At 37.1% G+C, this 26,327-nt stretch overlaps 1 protein-coding gene across 8 annotated transcripts in view; it reads right to left on the reverse strand.

Moving 5' to 3' along the window:
* The window catches only part of CHRM3 (cholinergic receptor muscarinic 3), a 273,296-nt gene that overhangs the window by 124,604 nt on the left and 122,365 nt on the right, over positions 1-26,327 (reverse strand). For 5 of the 8 annotated variants that reach the window (XR_009746557.1, XM_061471186.1, XM_061471188.1 and 2 more), the window contains one exon: positions 7,811-7,913. The exons of 1 other annotated variant lie outside the window; for it this stretch is intronic. Coding sequence is in view for 4 of the 7 variants with exons in the window: in XM_061471186.1 (XP_061327170.1) it covers positions 7,811-7,908 (98 nt within the window). In the remaining 3 variants the exon portion in view is untranslated. Of the gene's footprint in view, positions 1-7,810; positions 7,915-26,327 lie in introns of those variants that run through there. 2 more of the 8 variants (XR_009746555.1, XR_009746554.1) reach the window with 1 other exon arrangement.

A 26,327-nucleotide genomic window follows, 5' to 3' on the forward strand; every position in this document is an offset into this window, starting at 1 on the left:
CTTCTTTGTTTGGATCATTTTCTTCCCTCCTACATTCGTTGCTTCAAAGCAACACTAATTACTAACTGCAGCTGGACTGATACCTCCAACTATGATTTCTTTTATCATTTGCATTTTGACAGCTGCCACCAACATGTCAGACACTCATAGGCTAAATAAGAAAACAAGAAAAACATGGGTAAACAAGAAAGAGATGGGTAACATTTGTATAAATGGAGTATGTTTTATGTTAAATATGTGTGCAGCATAACAAATTTTTATCCACTCAAGTAAATTAAATCCTGAAGTATACCTGACTTTAGTACTGCAACTTTCACGTTTAATTGCTCACCGTAGTGTTCAAAACAGTAATAAAGAAAGAGTATGATTTCGAGTGGCTATTTCAAGACAGTGTTATAGCATCATGACAGACAACATGAAAGGCACACATTTGAGATGAGACTGTTGACAGTGATATAAGCAGAAAACCAGACCGGGCAAGGTGTTATCGTATGTACAGAAGGTTGAAAATATTTTGTAACCAAACTTTTGTAAATTTTGGAATTAAAAGATTTTCATTTCCACATTAACTGTCCCTTTGAAAGCTGATCTTAGTTATAAACTACAGATTCATGGGACTTGCAACTATGTTTACTGTGATTCGTATTCTGAATAAAACACACATCAATCTAGTGCCTTGCTATCATTCAGAGCATGGCTGGGTGGCAGCTGTGTGCATATGCAGGCAGAGTGCAGGATAAAGTGCACAACTAGTCAAACGCTCCAATTTGCAAATAAAGAGCAAACCCTCATTTTAGTCTTGCAGTTCCTTGTTAAAGGAAACTCCAGTTACCTCACAGCTTTAGCTATGCAACTCTGACAAATACATATAGACATTTCAGCAAAATCCTAAGATTGTTTCACTATGATAATGACTAAAAGTTTTTCCTGAAGTCCTTGTGTGTGAGGGGTTACAAGGAGAACATGACCTCAGGTACTGGGAGTCTGGAGAGGAGCTGGCACGGTGAGGGGGACATAGCTGCAGCCAGAGCTGGGGAAGTGGATGGAGGGACTGCTACCCTACCATCTCACCTCTCAATGTTTGCTACCAACCTGAATTTCTCCAAGTGCTTGTTCACTTGTTATGATTAAGCAGACAGCCCTGAAGAGTAAGACCTGAAATACCTTAGCTAGCTGAGTTTTAGCTGGTGATACAAGCATACCTTTACTTATAGAGCAAGATGGACTTCCAAAGCACAACACTTTCAGATTTTAAATGAGGAACAGCCTTTTTATTCAGCCTACCACAAACCATTTCAGCCAGAAAGCTAAACAAAATATGTGGTGATATATGCATACACATTTATTAAAATAATAAAATTATTCTTTATTACAGTTGGTGGAAATGAATAGGAAACAAGACAGGAAAAAAAAAAGGAAGAATCATAGCGTAAATTACTTGCATAATGAAAACTATTTTTGAATAAATTTCAGAGTCATAGAATAATTAGGGTTGTAAGAGACCTTTACAGGTCATTTAGTTCCCCTGCAATCAACAGGGACATCTTCAACTAGATCAAGTTGCTCAAAGCCTCATCCAGCCTGACCCTGAATGTTTCCAGGGAGGGAGCATCTCTCTGGACAACCTGTTCCAGTGTTTCACCACTAGTTTCACCATTAAAAATGTCATTTTGAAATCTAGTGTGAATCTCCCCTCTTCTAGTTGAAAACCATTGCCCCTTGTCCTGTGGCTACAAGCCCTACTAAAAAGTCTTTCCCCATCTTTCTTATAAAGCCCCTTTGAGTACTAAAAATCCACAATAAAGCCTCCCTGAAGGATTCTCTTCTCCAGGCTGAACAAGCCCAACTCTCCTAGCCTTTCCTTGTAAGACAGCTGCTCCATCCTTCTGATCATTCTTGTGTCCTTCTTCTGGACCTGTTTAAACATGTCTTTCCTGTACTGAGGACTTCAGAGCTGGATGCTGCACTCCAGCTGGGATCTCACCAGAAGAGGGAAGAGCAATCACCTCCCTTGACCTGCTGGCCATGCTTCTTTAGATACAGCCCAAGATATGATTGGCTTTCTGGGCTGTGAGCACATGTTGCTGGCTCATGTCCAGCTTTTCATCCACCAGTACCCCAGTTTGGAGGAAGTTAAAACAACACAGAAAAACTCAGATCAATTCCTACTTGCCACAGTATAGTAAATTTGGGTTTTCATTATAGAGTTCATTATCATTATTATTTAACTACATAGTGACCGTTTATAGTAGGAACAAAAGCTACTTTAAAAACACAGACATCTAATAGTGAAAGGAAAAAAAAAAAGAATCTTATAAAGCAGAAAGGAAAAATAAATGTTTCCTAAGGATATAAAATGAAACTATAAACTTATTGAAAATCTTAGAAAACATAATGAAGAAGTAATTTCTTTAGACTTTTGTGACTAAGAATTCTTACCTTTTTCATAAAACTTTTAGTTTCTGAGTCAACAGACAACGTGTCTAAGCTTTGATATTTTGTACTACCTTTCCCCCTCAAGGTTTACTCAGTCAAACATGAAACTCTCGGGTCAACAAAGTTTTTATTCAATCCAGCACTAGTTTTAATTACTATTGCCTTTTGCTTGAATTACTGTTGCTAATTTGTTTTAAGTACTATTGCTTTTTTTTTAAAAAAAACAAGCATTTTATAAATTAGGGGAAAATTTCTTCATGGCTTCTTTCTTTTTGTATTTCAAGACTGTTAATATTTAGCTGCAATTTATTGTCCCACATAAAAAAGTATTTTTTCAATCACTTGAAATTAATTTATACGAAACACAAAGCTTGTTTTAGGCCTTAAATGGGTATTAATCTGAAGTCAGTGGCTGTTTTAAAGCTGACTCTAAAGTGGGAATAAATACTGCATATGGGACTGGCCTGCTTCTATTGTACAGCCTGTTTCAGCTTGTGTAGGCTTATATGTGCTTAGACAATTTCTACAGGAACCCATATTGCAAAGCTGTCAATATTAGAGGAGCTCAGCACTACAGATTTACTGCCTTCCATGATAACCTGATTTAGTTCAGGCTGTATGGTCTCTTGTCATGGGGTGAAAAAGGAAGGTGGAATAAATCACTTTTACAATTAGATAGTTCACTGAGGTTTTCCAGTACGTTCCTAGTCACCCTCTCCTGAAGGTCACATTATCTTCACATGACTTAAAGGAGGACATCCTATCAGGTTCACATATGAAACTGAATTGGCATATATTTACAGCAAGAAGGGAAACCATATGAATACCAGCAAATCACACACACATGCACAAATATGTATGACCTTAAATCTGTAGATATACAAAATACACTTATATGCATATGTATGTAGAGCACCTCCTCTTTTCCTCCCAGTTACATTTATAAAGTAGGGAGACCAACAGATTCTCTTGCTCATGTTGAAATCCCTGTTCAACAGTTGCCCCTTGAGCACCCTGGAAGAAGCAAGCTGCATCATTCGGATGAGCAGATTCTAAAGTATTCCAGCAGAAGAAAGCCTCACACTCAATGATTCTGATACAAAACTTCAGGCTGGTTGAGAGTCTCAGTTCCAGTATAAGTTTGATTAAGTTGAACATGCATGACGCAGAGATAGTAATCTTCTGTCATACACTTACGTTCAGAGGGTTAGTCACCAGGAATAAAGCAGTGAGAAATTAAGTAAGGTGGGGTAATACAACTGTAGTGACCTATGGAACAGAAGGGTGTGGAACACTAAATGGGAAAGAATAACTCCTGTCATAATGACAATATTTTTAATAATATATATTCAATGAAAAATAATGGAAGTAATGTAATGTTCACACTTAAATGAAGTATTTTTCCCTTGACGGTTTTATACTGTACTATTTTATTTAGCTTAATGCAATTTAAATTACAAACAGAATGGTTTTGTAAGCCCCCAGAGAAAAGTATTTTATTTATAATGTATTTCCTTTGAAGTGGTTATGAAAATCATGCTCTTCCTGAAGTCAGTATCTCACATACCAGTCAGTATCGCACATACTGCTGCGAACTAGTCAGTCCTCACAAGTTAAACATGATCAGTCTGGTGAAGTGCGTGACAAGAAAACACAAGAATTTTTTTTTAAATGCCAGAGGAAACAAATTTCTAATTCAAAAAACTAATAGTCTTCCCCCTGAAAAAAAGGTATTGAAAAATCTTTGATGATACTTTTTCAGATGGACTGGAACTCAGCCATAATCACTCCACTCGAGTTTTTAACTCATGTAATGAAAGAATTGTTTACAAATTACCCTAGAGGGAGTTTCAGCTGACAGCAATTATATTTTGCATACTTAAATTTAAATATGTAAATATTTCCATCTTTCATTTGAATCACAAATCTTCAAAAAAATTAATTCTAGTATAAAAAGTACACTTACTTTCAGGATGCAAATTACACATGACCAGTTTGTGTCACCTTTTTTCCTCTAAGTAATTGAAATAGTCTCATTATAAATAAATAGCAACTATGAATGAATAAATTTAACCCAGTCTAGGTGCTCCTCTCACAATCAATTGGTACCGCATAGACTCAGTTAAATAACTAGAGCCAAAGAGGAAATTGTCTCTAGCAAATTAATTTTGACTATTAATCACCTTTTAAAGCGTACTATATCCTATCCTCATGGATGAACCATTAACTCAACATGACAGCCACATATATACAATGGTCTAAGCTGTGATGCTTCTCCTGAAATAATGTCAAGCCAAATTACTTCAAAGAGACTAGGCAAGTAAGCACTGTAAGCTTTGGCTGACTGTGCAACTGCTTAGAGCATGAGCTCATGACAGCCCTAGTCACAAATTACATATGCTTTGAATTGGTTATTCTTTTTGTCAAAGCTACACTTCTGCTACTCTGCTGCTAAGCAAAATGATGCTGCTTCTTTTGACTAATGTATATAACCTATTACTAAGATCTATAAGGAAATAAAAATGCAAGTTCTCGTTAGCATCAGATAAAGAGCTTGGATTATTTTTCCAGGGATAATTTTTAGGAACAATATTTCTGTGTCACTACTCTGTAAAACAAACATGAATGTAGTTAAACTTCTGATTGAGTTGCCAGATTTTATCAATACCACAGTTTCAGGTAGACATTTAAATCCAGAAAAGTATTTTTAAGCACATTTATGACTATATGAAACAAATATGAATAAATTTCAACATATTAATACCTTCTGAGGTTTGTCTAAGAACAGACATTTCCTCTGGCTCTTCTTAGATCAGACTTTATCTAGTTCACACTTGAAAATTACACCATTGTGTTAGAATTTGGGCTTTAGAAAGCTGACCTGTACCACAAACTTTACAGACATCTATACTTTGCTAAAAGTCACTAGAGCACAAGCACTACTTGCGTTAAACGCATGTCATAGTGATCCTTGCATCTGAAGCAAGATTTCAAGATTCTGACAGCGTAAACAGCCTAATTAATGTACCTTTGCTAAGCAAAATGATGCTGCTCTTCTTGATTAATGTAAATATGAAGATGCACTGACAAATTCTGCTTAATGTGCTCTACATTTCTGCGTAGTAAAGCACATTATTTTATTATTTTGGTACATATAATCCCTTAAGAGGTGGCATGACAAGTACTGTAAATCTAAAGCAATCCATTACATTTATTTGCATGAATTGCTTTGCTGTTTTAAACTTAGTATTTGTGGCTTTTCTGAAAATGGATTACTTGGTTTGGTGCTTTAACCCTTTATTTTTGCTCACTGTTTTTCCATTGTCACATCAGAGTCTAAGTGATAAATAATGCATGTTTATACAGACAGAGTGAGCTGTGGACTATAACAAAATTTGCAGAAATTAATTCTATGAATTCAGGTATTTTCTTTGTTACTTTCCTTTTAGACTAAAACTGAGTACAGTTTAATTCCAGTTCCTTTGGGGTACTCTGAATTTTGGCACCGACTAAAATATTTCCTGCCATGGAGTAGTTATGCCACTGATACCAACAGAAAAGCCTCCTCAGACTCTCTATCCTCTCCAGCATAATAAATGTCTTTTGGGATTGTTTTCCTGGCCATCAGCTACAACTGGGAGAGATTTTGGATACTCACAACAGGGAACATGAATGTCCTCTCCAATCTAGAGCCAGCAACCCACTAAAATTGTGACTATGTAAATTCAACTACAAAACAATAAAGTGTTTTCAGTAGTTCATTCATAAAAAATCTGTAATCTGAAACAAACAAAAAAAAAAATCAAAGCCAACAGCAACAAAAACCCCAACACAAAACAAAAATAAAAGGCCAACGTAAACCTTTCACTTCATACAAAACAACCTGAATAAAGTGTCTAGATAAAGTTGGAATATGGTCAACTTAATATGAAAGGCAAAACCAACTGTAACTGAATATGGCCAGCTGTGTAACAGTGTGCAAGATACCATGTCCTAATTTCAGGAGATGAAAGCAGGGGTAAGCATCATTTCAGGATTCATCTGAGGTACCTAATGTTAGCTTTGAAGCCATAAAAATTAAGGTTGGACCAGATGATCCCTGGGGTCCCTTCCAACCTGGTATTCTATAATTCAGCCAGTATGCTATCAAAATGCTTTCATGAGGTGACTTGGATAGAAACTTTCTCCAGACAGAACCAAGCAACTGAACTATCAGGGCACTCTAGCAAATCACCATAAACTGTCAGTGCCACAGTCCTTAAAGCAAAATGTGAAAAGAGCTGTTTTCTGTGTAAGGAGAGCATGCCAGCAAATGTAAACACAGTCCATCTAAACCACTGCCACATATCCATGTTTACAGTTCATTTCCACAAAATTAGAAAGGCAAACCAACGTGGAAAAATGTGTAAGGAACATAAATAAAACACCAACTATAATGTAGGCATAAACACTGCAGCCTACCAATCCATGTAAATTATTTTAAATGCCAGTGCAACTGAGACATAAACCTGCAAAATGTACAGGGGAGAAAGCAGTCAAGTGATAATGAATACTGGCAATTTAATCAGAACAATTTAGTTCTTTGCCTAGGTTTACTCTCGCAGAGGGAGATGACTCATTAAAACTAAACCCAACTAGCATATAAAAAACAGAAGGGAAAACACGCTTCTCAAAGTATTGAATTTAAACTGTTGGATTCTCTCCTCTACTAGAGCAAGACTGAATTATTCTGAAGGGAAATCCTAGAGGTGGAATATCGGCTACATTTTACATTTTGTCTGAAACTCACAGAAAACTTAACGGTTCATGCAGAAGCTCAAGATGATCAACAAAAATAACCTGAAGGAATCTTTCCCCTGATTACCAACACCAGGATACTGCTCTACTCTTCTTAAGTCAAACATAGAGGTTCACTCACATAAACCTGTTCAGCCTAGCTTTTACACTCGCTAGCTCTTATTCTGCTGCCTACGCAGCTCTAATTACAAGAAGCTCAAGGTTTGCCAGCTGCAACTGCTTGAGAATTTATTCAGTTTCTCTGCTGGGTTTTGTGCCTATACTGAAATTTGCACCATTACAGCTCTATTAAGGCCTACAGAAATGATAGGCATCACAGCACCCACAACTACTTAAAGTAGATGTGGCAAGAAGACCAAACACATTGTGACATACGATGGTCTACAGCTGTGTGTGTCTGTTGATGGTAAAACACACTGCAAAGTTGGAAGACCTTAAATGATTTTGTAGCCCATAAATTTCAAAATACCAGACTTCACAAAGCGAGTACTGTTGGCAGTAATCAGCTATTTCCAGATACATTGAGTACTTGTAAAGATATAATGTGAATATATATGTTTCTTTGAATTTTACCTACATGGTCCTGTGAGGAACATCAAAGCAGCTAGTTGGATCAGGCACTGTGCAGTTCTGTGAACTCCTCTTTTGGAAACAAAACTGGTAATGTGTCAGCATGTAGGCTGTGAACAAAACAGAAGACAGAAGAATAATTATTAAAAGAGATTACATATACATGGGGGAGGCACAGATATATAAGCCAAAAGTCCTCTCTGGTACCAAAAGAAGACATAAATCTATTAATACGTTCATTGCTGAATAGTTGTTTTTTTTTTCCTTATTTAAATCTTAAGAGTCCTAGCTGAAAATAGAACAATTCACACATGCATGTATCGCACAGATCCAGAGCAATGGTAATAAGATAGTACTGACAAGCCTGTGGGCTGCTCATAGCTACCCCCAAAGTGCTATGTACGATCACAGTATTTTCAGCTGGTTTTTAAACCCAGAGACCAAACTGGAGTGAAGGTAACAGTTTCTCCAAGACAGCACAAACAAGTCTGTGCTCAGTCAGAACAGGAGCTTGGCTGGGTTATGCCTGGAAATTGGCACCTCTAGGCACAGAGAGAGGTGAGATGCTCAGCCTGTCTGGACCCCAGGGGCAGCCTGACACAGGCACAGCACTAAGAACTAGGCTCTCCTTTTCTCTCCCAGTTATGCAGTCTCTCAAGCTATCCAATTTAGAAGGCTGGTTTGGGATATTTTTATTTAAAAAGAACTGTAAAAACCTAGAAAACTAACTCCCCTAATGTTTTCCATTATATTTACAGCTGCATTCAATATACTGTTGCTTTTAAAAGTTGACACAACTGCAGATGAAGCAAAAATATCAATAGCTGAAACCTAAACAACAAACTCTGCTCTGCAAAAGTTGTAAATTCCTGAAGTCAGAAGTATAGGATTAGCCACTGACTACCATGTTCCATTTCATCATATGTAATCAGTGCCAAGTAGAACCATGTGCCATTATTACGCCCTTTACAGCATGCCACTGCAGCCTAAGGCTCCAAGACCCTTTTGAATAACTTAAACACAGAAGAGTGATTCTGAATCCACAGATGCTCAACATGTTTGCTCAGTATCTCAGATTTACCAGCATGACAAGGGATTTCACTCCCAGGTGTTATAAAAAGGAAGCAGCATACCAGAGAGAGAACACACTGGCAATGCTGGATGAAAAAGGGAACAAAACCCCCAACCAAACCCAACAGCAACAAGGCTGAGATCAATAACAATCAAGACTGAAACTACATTCCAGTCCATTTTCAGAATTGAAGAAAATACACATTTACTAGCCATGTACACTTCTGCACACCAACACAGCACTTCTAACACAGCTCTGATATGCCATTAATCTCATTAATCAAGAAGTGCAACATGACAGAGTGGAATCTGAACACTGCAGGATGCAGAAGTGAATCCATACTTTGGCAATTCACTCAGTTTTAAAACTGAATGTACTGATTATTGTGTAAATGGGGTTTAAGTGGAACTCTTATATACCATCACCCACAAAACAACAACGAGGATTACACCTAAAAGCACTAAAAAACTCTTAAAAAAAAATTTGTTCAATTACTTTTTTATAGAGAAAGTATAAAGGATGAAAAGTATCTTTTTAGTCAGTTGAGTCTTCATTTAGTTGAGGAATTATAGTTTCTGACAATTAAAACTGGAATTTTAATAATGCTTAATAATTTCCCTCTCATCAAGTTATTATGTTTTTAGTCAGCAATAAACTGATTCATTATTAAGTTACCTTTTCAAGCTATTCTCACTGAAGAAATTTCTTCCCAGTAATTTTCTACTATATTTTAATTTTATGCCATTATTGTCAAGAATCCAGTTTAACTCCCCTAACTAGGCAGGTTGTGACTCAGAGCTTTGGAATTCATTGCCCTAATTTACGATAAACTAAGACTCCTCAAATAAGCTTGCGCTGTTTGCATATTCAGCTACAAAACTAACAAACTCTATTCTTTATGAAAAGCTATCAAAACCATCTAATGATTCAGCTTATACAGACTTGCATCATGAAGTAGATTTCTCACTGCTGGAAATAAATTTCACCGGTAAAAACTTCACACATAATAAGGTGGGTATTTCACCTGAGCGTTTATCACTGGTTAAAGGTGATCTCATGGGTCTTCTTTTTTATAAATGAACTTTGGGCAATTTTTATCTTGAGAAAATAAAAGGTCTCAAAAATTGAAGAGATTTCATTACATATTTGTATTTCCTTGCCTAAATAAGCTATTAAAAATAAATCAGCGCTACTACCCATCATGTTTATCATTCTCAAAAATACCCATAGGTGTATCCATACAGGCAGAAGGAACTTTAATAGTTTCATAGATATAATTCTGATGACTTTAAGAAAAAAAGGCATATCACAGTATCAGCCCTGCAGCCTATATTTCCAGTGGATTTTAAAGGGCAGAAAAATCTTTTGATTCTTGAGCTTCATGTATAAAAAGGTCTGCCAACTGAAAGAGTTATTTTTGTTTTGTACTTCTTTCACTGGACCTCATTAGAAGAGGTTAGAACCACTTTGGACCACTAAATGATCAAAGCTGGATGGAAAGAGATTGCAGCTGCAATTTTTATACAGTTGAAAAACACCTTTCCACTGATAGGAAAACATTCCACACCCAGTTCAGAACAGAATTTCTTGCTGGGTACAGTTTTTTGTTGTGTTTTATTTATTTTCACATTATTAGAGTTTGCTGTTTTTATAAAAAGCTTTTTTATTAAAAAGGGGCTTTTTAATAAAAAGTTTATTAAAAAAGCTCAATATTAGCTCCATGTTTGTTATGGAAGTAGGCTGTAAAATTATTAGCTGCTTGATGGGCTCAGAGATCTCACTGCAACCACTGGCTACTAGCAGTCCCTTAAAATGAAATCCAAAATGACAGGATCATCTTCTCTATCCCTAGCCCAATGAACATGTTAATATTATATTTCACATTGAACTGCTTCAAAAGGCTATATTAATGAAGAACAGTTCTGGAATATCTTATAAATTAGACAGAAGAAGGAGGCATAAGCTTATTCTATCAATTTGGATGTGAAAGACAAATTGATATCCTGTGTCTGTTCTAAATATTACCTATATAGATAAATTCTTCCTATATTCTGCAAAGATTAACTAAGTCCCCACTGAACTGGATCACCTTTTGCATTTCTGAGGTTGTAGAAGAAATTCCGAAAGATCAAAATGAAAGGACAAACTTAATGTCACACTACAGTTCATTCAATCTGCCTGACTTTTATTTTCTGAGGGTGTCTGAAAACAGTAATTTTATGCCCCTTTCATCCAGTGTAACTGAGCTAAAAAAATTAATTATTAGCATCCTGAATTTAGACAGTGTTCTCAATGAAGAGCTGTCAATTCATAGTACTGACTTAGACAAAACTGTTCCAGCTGTTGAATAACTAGAAGGCTTCATTTTGTTTTGATGTTCTGAGGAGTATGGTAAAACAAAACCCAGACATTTCAGGTATAATTTTAATTTGGCAGCCTTGTAGCTCAAAAAATGTTAATTCTAGACTTATCACATTTGTTTCACTCCAGAATATTGTCTTCAGCATCTTATTGCCAAAGTTGAGTGGCTATTTCGGAAACATTCAGTTAAATCTGCTCAGCAGAAAAGTGTTAAACTCAGTTCGGTTTATGTACAAAGCATCTCGAAAGTGCAATACAGTGAATATTATCAGTAGCACAAGCAGGAAAAAAGAAGCATCAGAAAAAACAACTACTTTTTAAAATTTGAGAACATTTTAGAATCTTAGATTTTGAGTCTTTTGGGTGTTTATTAATATCTAACTTCTAGCAACTCTGTTTTTAAGAAAACAATAAAAAAACCCAACAAGCCAAAACCCCAAAAACCCAAGTTTGTTAAGTGACATGTGTAATTTTACATGACACTGCAAGATAATCATGCCTAAACAGACCAAACCAGAAAGCTCTCTATTTGGTATACAGTTATCAGAGCATTAATCATTTCAGCACTGGTCCGATGTAACTGTAGGTATCTTTACAGTTACAGGCATCTGCTCCTAAGTTGTACAGACTCTGCACAGTCAACAAAGGAAAAGCTGCCACATCAAAGGGCCGTTCAACAGAGCTGTTGTATTTTAGTTGTTGGCTCTAGGATGAGATGAAGTAAGCCTTAGGAATATTTCATGTCCCCCATCCATTATGCAGCACATTTAAATTTGGTTTGACGAATCCCGTCCTGAGTGTTCAGTTGTCATGGTCATAAATCGGTATTTGTAGTAACTGTTTTTACAAATCCCTTTCATCTACTGTTTAGTCTACAAATATTCTGATACATCCAGCCAGTTAGAGTGAGATTAGGCTCCACTATATATATAGGTATATTTTTTTCCATGTATATATATATATATACACATGGAAAAAAAGAAACAACACATACCCCTTCTCATGGAAGACAACCTTATCTAAAAGATGTCCTGAGTACATACCATTCTGGTTCTTCCACAGAGAGTTTCACTACCAACAGTTACTGAAAATTTTAAAAATATTCATGACCTCCTTACTCATGAAATATTAGAAATTTCAATATTTCAGGAAATAGTTGGATGTGACTTATGTACAAAAAGTATGTGTCTGGTGTGTTAAATCTGAGAGAGTAGGGAAGCCTAAGGTTCTGAATTATCATATGAGGCAGCTGAACAAGCTGTAATATGCTGCTTTATCAGTCGGAAGCAGATGGACTTTCCTGAAAAGGGATGATAAAACTGTTAGTGGAAATATTCACCAGGGCACACAGCTAGGAAGTGTCCCATAATATGGTCTTTCTTAACTGTGCCTCCTAGGCAATAGAGGAAAATCTCAGCAATCATGAATTTCTTTCTAAACTCTATTTTTTGTCAGACGTACACAACATCGTCTTAATGAAACTCCTGATGAGAAATTATGGGATTAATGAAGATGTTTATATGCACAGAGAAGAAATAAACTGTTGGCAAGAGATGCAATAATCTCCCACACTCACCTACCAAAATCCATTCTTCTGCAACAAAATAAAGCAAACAGTATGTATATGAAAAACAACTCCCTAAATGAACCCAGACAGTGGCTGCCATGCAGCACTTATATTCAAACATATAAAACTATGTCTCTGGGCAAAGAAAAAAGGTGGTGAAATACATAATGTTCAACTCCTTCCAAGAGTTGCAGATACAATAGCTGTAATACACCTACTGGAATTGAATGTCTTTATCTGAGAAGTGTCATGAAATCTATTTGTGGAATTGAAAAAATAACTTTTTCTTTTAAATTAAAGAGTAATTTTAAACCTTACATTTCAGAAAGGAACTGCTGAAAACATCCATAGGGCAAAGGTGTGACCTGAGGCCAGGGCCACCCTGCCCACCAACTCACCAACACTAACCCTGCCAGCCCCCACAGCAGCTCTATGGGGATGACAGCCAAGCCTGTGGGCACCAGCCCAACATCAGCATGAATTTCATCTTCCTGCAGAGCAGGTGGCTGCCCAGGCCCAGAGGCAGGACTCTGGGACACTGTGATGGAAGTCCATGCCACCTCCTGTGGCTGGGGAGCTATTCTCAGGCACCTAGAGAGAGCGGTGCAAATGGCATCTCTGGGAAGGGGAGGGAGCTGCTCTTGCATGCCCCAGGGACACCAGCAAACATGGCAGTACTGACACAACCACCAGTGCAAATGTCACTTTAAACCATGAAATAAAATCAGCTAACATGTCCTGGATCTACCTCTGCTTTGGGTGTCCCTGCCCAGGTGCCAGTGGGGGCTGCCCATGCTGGCCACAGCTGGTTCTGTCCAGCTCCACAACCACACTGCATGGCACAGCTGAGCCCCACCAACATGGCTGGGTGCCTCCAGAAAAGTGTATTTAGAAAAGAACAAAGAGCTTCACGCAGTCCACACTGGAGCAAGTAGACATGTCCTGAAAGACCTACGGCCCATGAAGAGTCCATGGAGTAGGTTCATCCTGAAGCCAACAAGGACCCAGGTGAGAGTAGGGTGCACCGCAAGGATGGAGCTGCCACAGGCTGACCACAGCCCCGGTCCCTGTCCCCCTCTACCACCATGGAAATGACTCAGTAGCAGCTCAGCTCCTCTGGTCCATGCAGCAGTACCTTTTGTGGTTGCTCTTTGTGTGGACTAGGTTGAAAACTAAGTCCCACAGGCTCCAGCCCCATATGGCATGAAATATCCAACAAACTCGCATGGATCAGAACCCCAGACTTTATCAGGATGCTTCTGCTATTCAGCAAAGTCAGTTCTGCATGGTCTGGCAGCCACAGCTCTCTGATTCCAACATTCAAAGGGACAAGTGACCCATTTTGGGTCTCGGTGCATAACAGGGAGATCTGCACTTTTTTGATATGAAAGTCTAACTGTAACTTAAGCCCTAGGACCAAATACATATAGTTATGTACCATTCACTCTACAGCAACATATATTATAACACAAAACTGTGTAGGAAAAGCCACTGATTTTGACTTTTAACTAAAATTTCTCATTGTTAAGAATGCAGCTGATTGCTCAGTGTTTTTCTGTGTTGTTGTTAACAGCCACGTAGGCATCAGGGCTGAGGAGCAAAACTCAAGAGAAGCCCACACTACAGGGACTTATATTTCTGACCTGCTCCAGGGGAACATAACAAGCAAGCTTTGGGACTGTAATACGCCTTCATTCATGTCAAATATTTGTTAACTTCTGTAGATTCTTTCTGCGCATCTGAAGTTAAAGATCTGTTATAAATTTTGTATTGAATTACTGTACCTGAAAAAGCAGCTCAGCCATTTCTTTCCCTATCAATATCTTGAATTTTGTTTGAATGTTTATACAAACTGAAAAGCTAATCAGCTTTTGGCTGGTGGAGAGAAGGGACAAGGAAGGAAAAAAAAAATAAAAGGAATGATATGTGGTAACATAACAGCCCTGAAAAGAAATCCTTGTGTCAAGCCACATTCTGTCATTACATTCACAATTTAATCCACAAATAAGATTCCTAAAATTACAAAGTGTACTATGTCATCTAAAACTAGACTGACATCCCAAGGAAAACAAGCCAATGGCTTTCCTATCACCATTTCATTCTTCTGCTCAGATAATACAGGCCTGGCTTTGCACAGGATTTATTTTATTCTGAGTATTGGAAAAAGCTTGCAACTGATTACTGCTGAGGGCAGTAGTTATAAATATTTGTTGTTGACATACATTTATTCAGTTGATTTAATATAAGAACAATACTATAAATAACTCCAAGAGTATATAAACTCAGTTGGTGATATATGAGATTAAGCTCATAAGTGAGATGTATCTATGAAAGGAACAGAATGACCTATACCCTAAGAGGGCAAAGAATCTTTGCAGACCAGAAACTGTGCACTGTATGTAAGCTTTAACTTCTACAGGCAATATCATAAGAACAGACACTTCTGGCTGATTCACTATAATCACTCCTGAGCTTGCAGTGCTGCTTTGCTATTCCATGATTTTAGAGGTCATTATAGTAATGGAAGTGCTGTCATCCAGACAAAATGTAAAAGCACACATTTCCCTGGAGAATGTACAGCAAACCCAGTCTCATTTTCTAGCTCAGATAACCATGTTTTTTTCCTAAACAATTTTCATTATTTCAATTTAAACTCAAAGAGGGGTAGTATTGTTTCTACACATTCAAAATAGAAGTGATGTACTCTAAGGCCTAATGATTCCGTTCTTCCTGTTTCACAGTATCACAGTATCACAGTATGCTAGAGATTGGAAGGGACCTCGAAAGACCATCTAGTCCAATCCCCCTGCCGGAGCAAGAACACCTAGATAATGTTACACAGGAATGCGTCCAGGTGGGTTTTGAATGTCTCCAGGGAAGGAGACTCCACAACCTCCCTGGGCAGCCTGTTCCAGTGTTCCGTCACCCTCACTGAGAAGAAGTTTCTTCTCAAGTTTAAGTGGAACCTCTTGTGTTCCAGTTTGTACCCATTACCCCTTGTCCTATCATTGTTTGCCACTGAGTAGAGCCTGGCTCCGTCCTCGTGACACTCCCCCTTTATATATTTATAGACACTGATAAGGTCACCCCTCAGTCTCCTCTTCTCCAAACTATAGAGACCCAGCTCCCTCAGTCTTTCCTCATAAGGGAGATGCTCCACTCCCTTAATCATCTTCGTTGCCCTGCGCTGGACTCTCTCCAGCAGGTCCCTGTCCTTCTTGAACTGAGGGGCCCAGAACTGGACACAATATTCCAGATGTGGCCTCACCAGGGCAGAGTAGAGGGGGAGCTCCAGTTTTCACAGTTTTGCAGTGATGTTTTGGAAGCAAAGGAAATAATGGATTTTTTGACAGATGATAGTAGTGGAGGTGACTGATATTTTAAAATATTTAAGAAAAATAAGATGCCTTGGAGACTGGGGAGAGGATTTATATCTGCTTTCCCTCCTATTACAGGCAGAGGACAAAGTATAGGGAAAGCCCATTTGCCTCTTCATGGAAAGCTTAATTATACCAGACCAATCTCAAAGTGATGTGAACCAATGCTGCCAGCAATACTAAAATATTCAGGTACCTAGCTTGGTTCTGTTAAAAACCAAGCTAACCAACCAACCAAACATCTTTAAGTCAATAACCAAATCTGAAGGCAAGAAGAAAAGTGCCCAGGTTGGACTGGCAGGAAGTGTTAGTTTTGATTTTGTTTATTACTGACTTTCCCTGGAATATGTGATACAGTGAATTCCCCACAAATATATTTTATTTAACATATTTTCTGCTTCTACAGGCACTTAAGCTATTGTCAATGGCTTTCATTTCTTATACTCTCTGAGACAACTTGTAATCATGGCTTTTGACCTTTTATTGTAAGTCATAAGTTACATGAAAGGTCTTCAGGGGTCCCCAGGAGCATATGAGCAAAATGTTTTGTGAACCTTCTGAACTAGACGTTTACTGAATAATTGCAATGTTGTGGACTAAAGCCTTAAAAACACAGGTGTTGCCATTCCTATGGCACACAGTCACATTATGTTTCTGCTGAAGTAATGCAATTCAAGACTTAATAACAATATTAAATTGCATAATTAATTTAGAGGCATTAAAGCACACCAAGATGCATTGAGACAATTAAGATCTTTAGCAACATTGCCTTATTACAGTTGCTGCCTCTGGAAAGCAACAGAACATTAGTATACAATCAGCTCAGCCAAGAGATCTCACTGGGGTAAGATTTTAAATTACTTAATAAAGACTTTACAGACAGAAATTCTGTGATCATCTTCATACGGTTCATGAGTCAAGTAAGGTCCTGATTTATTGCAAGCTAACAATAAAATTACAGAAATTATGTATCTTGCTGACATTACAGAAAATGAAACAGAAAGCTTAGCTATTTTTCTAAATACAGTGAGACGCATGTCAAAGCCAGAGTTAAAAACCCCAAGGGCTGAGCTCAGGTATCAGTCTCACATTAGTACAATGAAATGCCAATGCACAATACTCAACAGAACTGCCAAAGCAACACAACTTACTCAGTAATTCTCATATTTCTACCTGATTTGTTTCACTATTGTTTAGCTCACAACATTTCTGAACAGAAATCTAAGCATTAAGAACATATAATGAGAAAATGAGTATGATGCCATATACAGGCATAGTTAACTTATCATGGTTTTCTATCATAACACCTCTAACCTTTGTAAACATATGTCAGTGGAGAAATCAGTTGGATTTATTATTTAGAACTAGGCTTTGGCTTTCCCATGAAGTCTAGCAAGGACAGTTGTTGAACTGAGCCCTGAAGCAGAGTGGAAGGCAAGTGGCTACTCTGCACATCTGCTCTAAATTCCCTTCTTGTTCCAAAGACAATGCATTCCTTCACCATCCTTATCCATGAGACTGTATACCCTCTTCATGCTCTCTTTTTTTAAATAGTGCTGCCAGCCAAGTAAATATATAGCTTAACAGCAGGAACACTAGCTGCTTCAACTCTGAAGGTTATCATATCCCTATCGTTATTAATCTCTTTAAAAAAGAAACAATCTGTATATGCTTTTTTCTAGAAGCTGGGTCACAATCTTGTTCTACATTAAGCTAATGAAAGAAATTCAGTGTCATCCCCAATGAAGTAAAAAAAAAAAAAACGACAAAAAGAGAAGCAACCATTTTTAATTGCTCAGTATCAGTCCTATTCTGGAAGAAAGCTTGTCAAAGCACTGATGAAACTGCTTCAGATATCATCTGTTCATTTGAGTAGTACAGTTTTCTTATGAGAAGGTAATTTAACAGTTCAATATCAGTTCAAACAACAGGGTGGTTATACTTTAATAGGTAGTCATTTTCAAGGACAGCCTTTTTATTTTGCAGCAGATAAATAAATTCCATCTACAAAACTTTTTGCCTACCATGTACCTTCAAACAAGTGAACTTTTCAAGGCCCCGGTATTTGTACAGTTTTACAGTAGAAGACTAGCTCTTTCTCAGCCCTACAAACAAAAGAAATAACTGGGAACATTTTAATAATCCTGTAAATTAAAAAAGCAGAATGAAATTATGAAAAGTGTGCTGATGCCTCACTGTTATATATGCATTAGGTGTAAAATGTCACCTATTTAAAGCATACTCCTCTAAAGTTTCTTATGTCCAGATTAATTTTATATAGTGACTTTCAGTTTAGGCACAGGAATATAAGATCAGCTACTTGGGAATTCTGTAACTGTATGAATTTAAGTTAAAAGATAAAAACAGTCAAAAGCCTTTTAGCAAATTTTTAACATCAAGAGTAAACTACAGGTTCATATTAAGTAATAACAACAAAAAATATTTAAAGTCTACATTGTTAGAATACCTTAACTGATGTTGAGCGGTGTTTTTTCCCCCTGACCAAAGAAAAGCCTAACTGAAACCTTTAAATAGTTTAATAATGATAAACCTCATTTGCTATTACATAAAAGCTTGTTCAAAAATTCACAAATAGCAAAATCCTACCACAGGCTGACTTATCTTCTAATATTAACATTATAGGAAGGAAAGGAAAAAGTACAATTAGAATCTGGTCTAATTCCACCCAATGCATTAGTGTAACTTCACCAATTTCATCGTTTTTACTTGCCTCAAAAAAATCCAAGTTCCTCTTTACAACAAGGTATTCTCACACCAAAGCACTGTTAATCTCAACATCCTGAAGATTACTTGAAGTCTTTTTTTTTTGCCAAAGGAAATCAAATAATCCAGCCAGATGCAGCCTTTTTGATCCAGGTTATTTCTTCAAATAGAGCCCAAGAAGGTATTGAAAGTATTCCAGTTCTATATGCTCATTCAAATTGAAATTATTTTTTGAGCTTTCAGAGTTTTAGCTATAATCAAGCACCAATTTATGCAGAAAACTTGCGCTGGGGAGGTGTGTGTGTGGGGATCAAATTTTTGGACAATACTTGATATCTAAGCTTCCCTAAGCTTCAGCTTTTGGGTTGTGTTCTTTTTTTTTTTTTCCTGGCAAATAGATATCCAGGCAACAATCTTGATTATCTATGACAATAATCAATGACAAAAAACAGAAAGCAGGTATTTTACAAATAACTGTCAAGTCCACTTGTGTGGTTAGATAACAGTAATGTAATTTAACTGACAGAATGTTATACTCTCCATTTTTAGGTTTCCTGTTATCACCGCTAACATAATAGGCTGGTAGGTATTTTGCAATCTTGAATATTAAGCATCACATTTACTTGAAGTTGAAACTCTCTACACCATGAAACAAATGCAGTTGTGCTTGTTTCTCCTTTAGGGTGCCCAAAAGCCCAACTAAGCTACAAAGAGCGCGTAGTTATCTGTAATACAGAACTACAGCCTAAGAATACCTACCAGAAAGAGAAAAATCAACATAGAGACAAAAGTCATATAAAGCAAATGTTCATTTCCAATTTAAAATCAAAATACCTACACTTTCTTTCCCTTTCCCTCTACTTTGAGCCTTGCTGCTCCAAAAACTTGTGAAATCATTTGCTGTAACTCAGGTTCTTCAGCTTTTCACTTACTGATGTGAAACATGGCAGCCATCACAATAGACTACCCAACTACCCACGTGCCTTACGATTATACATCACATTCAATTTACACTGCACGTTTGCAGTTTCAAGCTATATAATGATCTGCATCTTTGGACTCTGTGGCAAGACTCAACACGCAGATCACTTAATGTCAAAGAGTGTTTTCAGAGCACATTGCATCTAAGAGGCCAAGAAGCCACTTTATTCTGAGAACAGCTCAGAAGTTCTTCCAGCATGTCTAGCCCAGCTGTCTGAGGAGCCCCTCAAGAACCAGATGTTAGAAAATACCTTTCAAGAACTTGCCATTTGCATCCTATGGTTGCCAACCAAGAAGGAAAAACGTGGAGGAACCATCTGATGTGACAGAATAGTTGACAATCCCTGCAGAGATGTATCCTGATCAAATGATTTCTGAGAGTGTTTGAAGTAAGAGATTAATATTAACAGGTAACTAATGACGGACAGCATGTTGTCTAACAAAACCTAAACATATTTTAGCAAGGAAAATACAGATTTATGTTTTTTTATCTTGCCAATTAGTTACATATTTCTGCAATAACAAATGTCACTTGTTCGTTACGACAGCAAGATACACGTAGCTAAATTCTTGACATAATGAACAGCTGAGATGGTAAATGTGATGGCAGTAATTAATTTTTCTTATTTGACTGTGTTGTGTTTTATTTAAAAAAATCAGCAGGATTTTTTTTCTTTTACTTGTGCATGGGGATACATCCCTGAAGTGTTCACAAGATTTTACGAGCAGGTAAAAATGAATAGTGAAATGAGCAGATTAACAACATATTTTAAAAATTCAAGACAAATTTTTTCAACTATCAGAAATAATACCCATAAATGTGTAGATATATTTTAAAAAGCAATTCTTAAACTATACTCTTTTCAGCTTTTTTTTAACTTCGTAAGATTTCCAAAATCTCCTACAAGTACGTATTTCTAGGGAACTGCTTCCGAATTCTACAGTTCATAGATTAAAAATATGTAGTTTGAATAAAAATACTTTAAATTCATTAACTGTAAGAACCTCATTTATTCATGCTCCTGATAGGAACATCTACTACAAAAAGGAAAGGTTATACTAACCAAATATCTCACAGGCTAATGAGCAAATTATTGTCTATCCTGTGTGGAAACTGGTGCATTTCCTACTTTTTGCCAGGTGAGTTTCAAACCTGGACAAATTAAACCAACCTGAAGATCTATATGAGACTGCTCTGTAGTCTCAAACTGGACCTTAATGCTTTCTAGTTCTAATCTCTGTTCTGCTTTTTTTGTCTCTGTAACTGCCCTGAACATCATCAAGGGAGAGACAGTAATCACAGAGAGGCTAAGCACAGTGCATTATCTAGCCAGGAAAGCATCCCTGGTTAGCTGCTCTTACATAGTATCTGCCTGTTAATTAGCTCTAGCAGATCCAGACCAAAGGAAGGTCATTGCCTCAAAAGCTAGTAGAGATAAATGGAGAAACTGAGACTGGCAGTTAAAAATAAAAAAGGAAAAAAAGAAGAAAAGAAAATGTGGTCTGAGCCCACCTTCCTTGGGTAATTTCTCTTGTAGTAAGTTTCCGGAGATATACATGGAGCTCAGAGTAAGAGACAGTCCATAAACCATGCACTCTCCTTGAACTAGTGTTCCCATCAGTATTTTACTCCTCATCTCTAAAACAATCAGGTAGATTTCCCTTTGAATTGTGACTTCAAAGCAATCAAAGTTTTAGATCTGAAAAAGTTTTCTTATCATATACTTAAACTAATAAAAAAGTAGCATTCAGGATGGTTTACAAAGTATTTTCCTACAAAGAACATCAATTTCTTTGGAATCTTTCCCGCTCCCAGCATCCCTGGGATGATCATAAACCCTGGCAGCTTAAAGACTACATCTATGTATTTATCAAATCTTGCTCCAGCTCTTACAAGGTAAGATGAAAGGACATGAAAGGACAGTTACTAGCCAGGCTCAAGAGTTATGGCAGTCTAAATGCAGAGCCCTCTACTTGATTGCAGGGGTGGTTTTTAATAGAATTTTGAGTCGGTTTTTTGTTGTTATGGATTTGTTTTTTGGGTCTCCCCCCTGTGGTTTTTTGTTTTTGTTTTTTTTCCCCCCCCCTGAAATGGGATAAGAACTAATAGGATAACATAAAATAACATTAAATAAAGGACAGTGTTTTCTGAACAGGCAGTTGAAGTGCTACAGTAGCAGTATAAACAAAAGGAATATTATAAAACACCGGAGGAAAAAACACCTCTCTAATTTTTGCACAAGAGTCAACACAAAACATAGGTGACTTCTGCACAGATTGTAACTGATATTAAAATTTGGCTTTTATTCTCAAGAGAACCACCACCCCAGAAAAAAAACGAACACCTTCCCCACCTCACACACTCCCCCTTCACCCCACTTATATATGTGTTTGCTTGAAGTACTACAAGCTACATGAGCCTTTGCTGAGAAATGTGTTTTGATTTCAGATCCAACATTTTCTCATTGTTTTGTCTTCCCTCTGATTACATTTTGTAGCACATTTGATCAAGTGGGTCTTTCCCATGAGGATGCACACACCAAACTCCTGATCAACCTGGTGGCTGATTATCCACTGTGGTAAGGCAAGGTAGCAACAATGCTCCCCTTTCCCTCCCCAAAATAAAGTAAGATATAATATTCAAACAACATTTTGGGAAAAAAAAATGCAAGCAGCAGTGTGAACCTCCCTATATCAGATTTAATGCTACATTTAAAAAAAAAAAAAAATATAGTAATACGCATGCAATGAAGTAATGAAGTCTGTGTTTTCTTTCATCCTTCTTTCCCTCTTTTCCTTACTTTCCTTACCACTTCTGTAAACACACTTTCAATCTTTTAACTTTTTCTCGAACTGAAACATTTTTTTGGTAGGTGCCTCTAGCATCCTTCAGCCTCTGAAATCTCCTTTTCATTTTCATACCATTCCTCTCAGTCTCTCCCTGTTATCAAGATGTTCCTTGTTCCTATTCCTTCTTCCCACTAGATCTCATTTTGTTGAGTCATATCTCCTCTTGACCTTTTTTCAGCCAGAAGTAGTATCTGAACTCCTGCATCAGCATCATAGTACTTTGGAAGTTTTTTTCCTGATTTATGCTTCTAAACTTTTGTATTCTGAATGTGACTTTTCATGGGGATTTTGGAGGAATGCAAAGGTGGAAGAAGAGACAAGTAAACACCATAAAAGAACTGGAGACAGTGTGCAAACAGCAACCGCAAAACAAGAGAAAATATATAGCTTTCACCCCCAGAGAGCTTCTACTGCCAGGTGCCCTCAGAAGGACAAGAGGTGGCCTCTAACTCAGGACATGGAGACCCACCACCATCCTGTCCAAGGGAGCAAGACTGGAGCAGAGCATTCATTTGTCTTCAAGTACAGAGTAGAAAGGACACTTAAAATTTGGACCTATTTCAAAAAGATGCCCTAACAGTGTCACAGAGAAAGATAAGGAAATGCATCACCTCTGCTCTAATTCACTTTTCCAGTTTATAGGATGGAGTTATTTATTTCTGCATATGCCCTTTAAAAGTATGGTAAGGAGGGGATGAACCTGGTGATGAGGCACACTGTAAGGTGTGAACTACAACTATGAAAGCCTGTAAAGAAAAACCCTGGGAATCAGTGTTGATATAAGCATAAGAAAGAAAAAGGCAAGTTCAAGAATTGTGAAATTTATTCAGGGATACTTACAAATTAATAATATTTTATAATCTAACACCTGAATAGAAAACTAGATATGCTATTTGCTTTCATACGCCTATTAAAAAACAAACAAACAAACAAACAAAAAAACCCAAAAAAAACACCAACAAAAAGAAGAAGAAGAAAGAAAAAGAGAAAGAATTCCTGGGATTTTTTTTTTTTTTTTTTTTTTTTCAGTCTGGCTTGGAAAATTAATAATGAAGACAAGGGGATATAATCTTATTTAAGGGGCATATATCTGCTTCCTCAAGTGATAACATGATAATTCTTGACAAGATTTTTCACTTTCCAGGAATTCTCATGCATTCACAGAAAAACAGAAATCTAGGAATTGGTATATCTTGGCAATGAAAGGTTCTTCAGCAAAAGCAAAACACTGAAGTGGATCAGAAAGAATTACTAAGTGCCATTGAAATGCCTGAAGAGATTTCTTTCCAAAGGAAGCTATAAAAATCAAATGAGTTGGTCTGAAAAAAAAACTTTACTGAAGAAACAGAAACAAGAAGAAAGCTGTTAACAAGCCAACCACCTAGCTGACAGCTTTTCGGAGAATCCTCTGACATTTCCTGTTTCAGACCACAGATTTAAGCAGTTATGCCCTTGGGTAAGTATTTCCATTTTTATTCACAAACATGAAAATAAAATAAATCTAAGCTCCTTAGCTGTAGACAAACATCAATCCAACACATAAAAAGACACCATCACATCCTTTTGTTTTTCCCTCATTTTCAAAACCAGATCCATGATTCCAGGGGCCTGCTTCATTATTCGGATTATAGTCAGGCAATTCTGGTAAATTTAAGCTAACACACTTAAGGAGTGCACAGAAAGAAAATCATCAGTGAAAGGAAAACTGTGAAGCCTGACTTGGATAGAGGAAGAATCTGCTTCTAAATAGACAGTAAACATAGAGAAGAGTACCTTACATCCCATCCTGAAGATCATACCTGCTGACAGGTACAGTGCTTTCGTAGACAGCAAGGTAACACCTTTAATAACTGCTAATGACCACAGGGAAGTTAAGGAACAAAAACATTCACAAAACTGGAAAAGTATGTTAAGCCTACTCAGTTCTTTCCAGCTACCGCCAACCTTTAGGGTGGCTGCATTTCTGGCAAGCAAAAATACAAGAAAATAATTTTCCACTGTAAACAGATTAAGATTAAAAACATACAATTGTTTGTGCAATTTTAGCATTACTACCATACAGGGATGCAAATTAGAGCTAGAAGCTCCACACCATTAATTACTAGGTTTTGGTAACTATCACGTAGAACACCTAAAAAAGAATCTACTACCTACATGCATTTTTTTTTTCATATTTTACTTAAGCCTTAGGTGCCCTGAATAGTTCTGGCAGCTTAAATGGAGTACACTCCATGTTTTAATGGCTGCGAAACAAAACTCATCAACAAAGGCCAGAATAAACTTTCTGACAATGTTCTTCCCAAAGATTTTTTAGCATCTGAACTAGATCAGTGTCAGTACTCTCACCATCAGTCTTGTGCATTTTCTTCTATTACATACAATTGAATCTCTTATAAACAAACCAAAACTCTTCCCAGTCACATCTACTGTAAGGAACAAGGCAAATCCTGTGCAGAAAAAGCTTATCATTCACATTTATCTCCAATGCTAGTTCCAGAAGAAAATCAACATTCAAACTTTGGGATTTCAAAGTGAATGTAAATGAAGACGCTTCAAGCATGTAAGTGTACGTCAAGAATTTCATTTTGACACAAACCAACCCATTTCTGATACCAGTCACCGATTATTTGCTTTTTTTTTCATTTAAAGCAGATTAAAGGCATTTAACCAGGAGATACCAGTGATATGACCAATGTCTATTGAAAACTGATATGATGTTAATGGTCATTTGACAGTAGCTGGTACTATTGCTATGATTGGTTTTCATTAAAATAATTGATTTTTAATTCCTACCATCAGCTTTTCAATCCTTTTCAATATTATAGAAAAAAGATCTATTCCTCCTGTGCCTTACTGGCTTATATTAAAATCTTTTTGTTTCATAGCACTATGCATGTCAAAGAGCATGTTAGGAAAATACCGTATTATCTCGTTACAGAGCTTATAAAGGTGAAATGCCTGCTCCTTTACAGATTCTGGCAGAGTACACCATTTGGTCTCTTGTTCCAGTTCTCCGGAATGTAGTCATGCTCTCCAAGTAGCAACTTCTCTGTTTTTCACAGAGGAACCATACCAAGTGATCTTTGCAGGAAGAAAGCACAATCGTAACTTATTTTTTTTGAAGTGGGATCAACAAGTAAATGCCACCTACAACAGCAAAGCACTGAAATGAACCTAAGAAATACATGGCACTGACACAGCTTGCCTGAGCACTCAAGTGTTACTGCATTGTACAGTCATTAACTATTTTTCTCTTTAAATTTCACGCAGCACTCTTGGCTTTCTCAGAGCTGGTGTCTGGTGATGACTTTTGCTAAGCAATCAACTCCATGAATTATGAGATGCTAATTTCTGGACTAGAACCGTCTTAGGCTAGTATGTTTAACCTTCTGCTTTCACTTCTGTGTGTTTCTCTTTGCTCCTACATGCCAGCTGTACTTTTCTGAGGTACTGTGATGTACAGAAGGGTAAAGGTGGTAGAAACTCACTAGCATATGGGTTGGTAAGTTTGAACAGAAACAAGAGTTTTGCCTCTTCCTGGTGCAGATCATACCCATATTTCTGAGTGAACCCGTAAGGCACAGATCAGTTC

The sequence above is a fragment of the Pezoporus flaviventris genome, unplaced genomic scaffold (assembly GCF_033815535.1).
Source record: "Pezoporus flaviventris isolate CSIRO_AGI_PZ_B2104156 unplaced genomic scaffold, CSIRO_AGI_Pfla_v1 ptg000066l, whole genome shotgun sequence".
NCBI lineage: Eukaryota > Metazoa > Chordata > Aves > Psittaciformes > Psittacidae > Pezoporus > Pezoporus flaviventris.